Source organism: Balaenoptera acutorostrata, chromosome 17 (genome assembly GCF_949987535.1).
Source record: "Balaenoptera acutorostrata chromosome 17, mBalAcu1.1, whole genome shotgun sequence".
Lineage (NCBI taxonomy): Eukaryota > Metazoa > Chordata > Mammalia > Artiodactyla > Balaenopteridae > Balaenoptera > Balaenoptera acutorostrata.
In genome coordinates this window covers 46,067,541-46,073,540 of record NC_080080.1, presented here as the reverse complement: position 1 = coordinate 46,073,540, position 6,000 = coordinate 46,067,541, and the positions used below count along the sequence as shown (strand labels likewise).

General features: G+C 31.4%; 1 protein-coding gene across 1 annotated transcript in view; it reads right to left on the bottom strand.

The window, feature by feature from the left end:
* Window positions 1-2,381: 2,381 nt before the first annotated feature.
* Window positions 2,382-6,000, bottom strand: part of PIP4P2 (phosphatidylinositol-4,5-bisphosphate 4-phosphatase 2) — an 84,124-nt gene continuing 80,505 nt past the window's right edge. The window contains exons 6-7 of the mRNA XM_007177493.2: window positions 3,462-3,552; window positions 2,382-2,782 (exon numbers count right to left, since the gene is read on the bottom strand). Coding sequence (XP_007177555.1) covers window positions 2,639-2,782; window positions 3,462-3,552 — 235 coding nt within the window. The 3' untranslated portion in view covers window positions 2,382-2,638. The remainder of the gene's footprint in view (window positions 2,783-3,461; window positions 3,553-6,000) is intronic.

Sequence of the window (6,000 nt, the reverse complement as noted above, 5' to 3'; positions counted from 1 at the left end):
AATGCCATTGGTATTTTGATAGGGATTACACTGAATCTGTGGTCATTTTAATAGTATTAATTCTTCCAATACATGAGCATGATATATCTTTTTATTTGTTGTGTTGTCTTCAATTTATTTCATTAATGTCATAGTTTAATGAGTATAGGTCTTTTACCCTCATAAAAGATTGGTTAGATTTAGTCCTAGGTATTTTATTCTTTTTGATGCAATTGTAAATGGACTGTTTTCTTTCTGATAGTTTGTTGTTAGTGTATAAAATTCAACAGATTTCTGTATATTAATTTTGTATCCTGCAACTTACTGAATTCATTTATTCTAGTAGTTTATTGGTGGTGTCTTTAAGATTTTATATATATATATAGTATCATGTCACAGGCAAACTGGCTGCTGTAGCCAGGACTTCCAATACTATGTTGAAAAGAAGTGTGAGAGTGGACATCCTTGTCCTTTTCCTGATCTTTGAGGAAATGCTTTCAGCTTTTTGCTGTTGTGTATGATGTTGCTGTAGGTTTGTCATATATGGCTTTTATTATGTTGAGGTATGTTCCCTCTATACTAACTTTGTTGAGAGTTTTTATCATAAATGGATGTTGAATTTCTTTCTTATTAATATGTGCTTTGGGGTTCTACTTGGAAAGTTTCATTAGCATAAGATTATATAAACATTAAGCTATACATTCTGGAACAAATGTAAAATCCAGACCAAAGCGCATTTAAGAATTTAACATACCAATTCATTCAATCATTTATTCATTCATGCAACAAGTATCTATTGAACACATACGCACTAGGCATTCTTCTAAATGCTGGAAATAAAGCAGCAAATAAGACCAAGGTTCCTGCTTTCATGGAGTTATATTGCAAAAGGAATACGATCATGTAGCATATAATTTAATGTGGGATTTCAAGTTAATGGGGAAAGAATGTATTACTCAATATACAATGCTGCTACAACTAATCAACCATTAAGAAAATAAACAAATTAGATTCTCATTTCATACATCAAGTGTATTACAAATGGATTAAAAATCTTTATTTTTAAAATAAAAGCATGAAAATACTGGAAAAAAAATAAGCGAATATTATATAAAGGAACATTATATGCATTCTTGAACATGAAAACTTTAGAGTAAGATCTCAAGGCAATTTTAGAAAGACCTCTTATTTTTTAAAAATGGAATAGAACAAGGTAATTTTTGAACAATAATCTTTATTAGTATATTTTTAAAGATACATATAATCCTGAGCAACTGCATTTATACATTTATCATTTACTCTTTGAAATTTATGTGTAGTTTGTTCCAAACTCTCTGATGAGTACATTTTTATACTAATTAGGAACATAAATAATTAAAAATATTATTCTTATCCATGGAATAGCCAATTAATTTACTCAGAGCATCTCATTATCTAATTCTACTACTTCAAAAGCTTTAGAATATTACCTCTCAGTTAAGCAATTTCTTTTTGAAAACTGCAAAGATGGGCAGTGCAAGAGCTGATTCCTTAAATCCTAGTGAATTCTTAGAAAACTATGTTGCTTTTTGTCTTTGATCTGTATTTTGAATAAATTTGGTAATTATTTAACCAGCTATATTTGAGAAGAATGGTAAAAGTAACTGCATCTCATCTCAATATTTTAGCCAGTGTAAAATGTTACAGGCTGCCTGCACATATAAGTATTCCATAATTATCCCAATAAGGAAAATTTACTATGATCTAATGAAAAGGAGGACAACCTAATATAGATGCATCTTTGTAAATGGTTAAATATTATGAAATATGTTATGTGAAATACCTCCTTCAGTCTCCATAAAGGAATACATAGAGATGATTAATATTAAATTTCAAAAATCTAGGCCAGAACTTTTATAATTAGTAAATTAAAAAATGACAAAAATAAAAGACAAAAAGATCCTGTGACAAAGGCAAAGATCCTGTGATCTTTGAGAAAAAAGCATTTACCCAACATATCTCCAGCTGTGGACAAATAAATATTTTTATTCTTGTATTTTAAATTACTACCAAAATATTATATCTTTCTACAAACAACATAAAACAAGCATACAGTATCTAGAAATGGTCTTTATCTGACAAGAATGTCAAGTCTTTGAAGGTACACTACATTTTTTTGTTTTTCCTGAATAAGGTCACTATGATCTTAGTTAAAGTTACAGTAAGCAGTTTAAGCAAAATGCATATTGCTTAGATTTTAAAGCAAGCAATTGTGTTACTGTTTAATTAAAATATAAGTATAAATGTGAAGCTATTATACCAACATTTATAAACACTTCTTGGAAATATAGATCAACAAGTAATGGAATAACTGATTTAAAAATAATGAAAGGTTGATGTTATATGTAAAGTTTGGGAACAAATCAAAAATATATTTAAGAGATGTAAAAGAACATGAAGACCAAGCTTTATTATTTGGAGCTTGAAAACTTAGCAGCAAAACAACCTATTTGCATATAATGTAGTACAATGAGCATTTGTTCATAAAAGACTCCCAAAGTCTTAAAACTTCATACATAAACCAGAATGAAATCCATTAGGTAAATGATTTAAAGATGCCAGAGTAGTTTATCGAGAACTGCTAGATACTCTCACCTGCATTATCAAATCATAAACAAGCTTATGCAAAACTGTGTTCTGGATAACTCACTCTTATAGCTCCCCAATAACAAGCTCGGATAAGGCAGATCAAACCTAAGAGATAAGCAACTGCCCAAGAAACATAGGTTGCATGAAATCGCCTTGCAAAACCTTGGGTGCCAACCTAAAATAAAAAGCAATATAAAAATAAAAGGTTAGAAACTGAGAACTTGTATTGGCTTACATGCAATTTTTATGAAATATATTCCTGAGATGACAAAACCCTGACAAATTATGAGTTGCTGCATTTGTTGGCTACCACTAACAGAGTAAAATTTAATAAAATGACATTGCTAGTTACATTAACTATAAACCTTATGAAGTAAACAAAAATTCCATTAAAATTTCTTATTTATAAAAGGAATTTAATCTATATAACCCCAATGCCATCCCCATATTGATAATAAATCTCTGTTAGACTTGAATAAAAAGAAGAATTGTTTTTCAGACCTTCATAGCTGAATGAGTATTGCTTCAGCTTTGGCCATGACAAAATTGGTTCTGGCACTAAATAAAAACAAATGGGCTTTTGTTAAATGGAGGGTAAAATTCCCAATGTCAAGGACCTTCAGAGGGATCCCAAGACATGATTTCACCTGCATGGGCAAGCTCCAGGCCCATGGATTGGCTTCAGATTGCTCATAGTTTTTCAGAAGCTTCTGGGACCGGTATGCGAGGGAGGCTGGTTCTTCAGGGATCAATGAAGGCTGTTCCAGACCTCACCATTTACTACTGAAAAAAGTTATTACTACTGAATAAAGTTAAGAAGAAAGAATTCCAACAGTGAGTAGAGTAATACTCACAGTTAATCCAACTCCAATGAAAATACATATCATTCCAATGGTAATATATGCACAGCAACGTCTTCGAGGAAGTGCACTACCCACAGAGGAACTGCAAATTCATGAGAACAAAAAAGAATATTAAGTATTTACATGAAGATTCTCCATTTCATCTTTGTGAATACTTATCTATGGCTTTAATAACACATATATTTCCATTTATTTATTCAACTTGAGAAACAAAAACGTACATAATAATATTTTTAATGAGTGATCTAAATCATACCTGGTGAATTTGTATGTGAATTATTGTGCCTTTAAACAAAATTCAAGTCTTGGTCATTGACAAAGTCCACAAAAACACACTATGGTCAATAATGATCATCCAAGATAAAAATTTATTTCCAAAACAATCTATTCCAGAATGGAAAAATCAGTGCTATCTTACAAATAGAAATTGATTTTTTTTTTTTTACATTTATAACCATTGCTATATGTTTAGTGTAGAAAATTTGGAAAATAAGAATAAAGAATAGAAAGGAAAAGGAAAATTACCTGTAATTCCACTACCATAAATACCGCTATTTTTCTCCAGCCATTTTTTACAACTTACCAATTTAACATAAACATTTTCTTACATCATTAACTATTCTCAAACTGGAATTTTGATAGATGAATATAACATAACTTAACAAATTCCCTAGTACTGGACACCTTTTCCTTCTTGGAAATAATGCCAGCTAAGCAACATCTAAAAGTATTGTGCTTATTTCTTTTAATGAAAGTATAGTTGATTTACAATGTGTTAATTTCTGCTGTACAGCAAAGTGATTCAGTTATACATATATATACATTCTTTTTTATATTCTTTTCCATTATGGTTTAACACAGGATATTGAATATAGTTCCCTGTGCTACACAGTAGGACCTTGTTGTTTATCCATTCTATATATAACAGTTTGCTTCTGCTAACCCCAAACTCCCAATCTATCCCTCCCCCCCCACCAACTACCTTGGCAATCACAAGTGTGTTTCTGTTTCATAGATAGGTTCATTTGTGTCATATTTTAGATTCCACACATAAGTAATATCATATGGTATTTGTCTTTCTCTTTCTGACTTACTTCACTTAGTATGATAATCACTAGTTGCATCCATGTTGCTGCAAATGGCATTATTTCATTCTTTTTTATGGCTGAGTAGTATTCTATTGTATATATGTACCATATCTTCTTTATCCATTCATCTGTTGATAGACATTTAGGTTGTTTCCATGTCTTGGCTATTGTGAATAGAGCTATGAACACAGGAGTGCATGTATCTTTTTGAATTATAGTTTTGTCTGTACATATGGCCAGGAGTGGGATTGCTGGATCATACGGCAATTCTATTTTTAGTTTTTTGAGAACCTACATACTGTTTTCCACAATGGCTGCACCAACTTACATTCTCACCAACAGTATAGGAGACTTCCCTTTTCTCCATACCCTCTCCAGCATTTATTTGTAGACTTTTTAATGATGGCCATTCTGACAGGCATGAGGTGGTACCTCATTGTAGTTTTGATTTGCGTTTCTCTAATAATTAGTGACATTGAGCATCTTTTCATGTGCCTGTTGTCTATTTGTATGTCTTCTTTGGAAAAATGTCTATTTAGGTCTTCTTCCCATTTTTCAATTTGAGTTGTTTGTGTTTTTGTTGTTGAGTTGTATGAGCTGTTCGTATATTTTGGAAATTAAGCCCTTATCAGTCACATCATTTGCAAATATTTTCTCCCAGTCTGTAAGGTTTCTTTTCATTTCCTTTATGGTTTCCTTTGCTGTACAAAAGCTTGTAGGGTTGATTAGTCCCAATTGTTTATTTTTGCTTTTATTTCTATTGCCTTGGGAAACTGACCTAAGAAAATATTGGTACACTTTATGTCAGAGAATGTTTTGCCCCTGTTCTATTCTAGGAGTTTTACAGTGTCATATCTTATGTTTAAGTCTTTAAGCCATTTTGAGTTTATTTTTGTGAATGGTGTGAGAGTGTGTTCTAACTTCACTGATTTACATGTAGCTGTCCAAATTTCCCAACACCCCTTGCTAAAGATACTGTCTTTTTACCTATTAGTATATTCTTGCCTCCTTTGTCAAAGATTAATTGACCATAGGTGTGTGGGTTTATTTCTGGGCTGTCTATTCTGTTCCATTGATCCATATGTCTGTTTTTGTGCCAATATCATGCTGTTTTGATCACTGTAGCTTTGTAGTATTGCCTGAAGTCTGAGATGGTTGTGCCTCCAGCTTTGTTCTTTTTCTGCAGGATTGCTTTGGCAATTCTGGGTCTTTTATGGTTCCATATGAATTTTAGGATTATTTGTTCTAGTTCTGTGAAGAAGGTCATGGGTAATTTGATAGGGATCACATTAAATCTGTAGATTGCTTTGGGTAGTATGGCCATTTTAACAATATTAATTCTTCCCATTGTGCTTATTTTTCATTGTTTTCTTGCGATAAATTTTTAGAATCAGAATTACAAAATTAAAGAGATTAAACTTTTAAAAATCTTTTAATACATA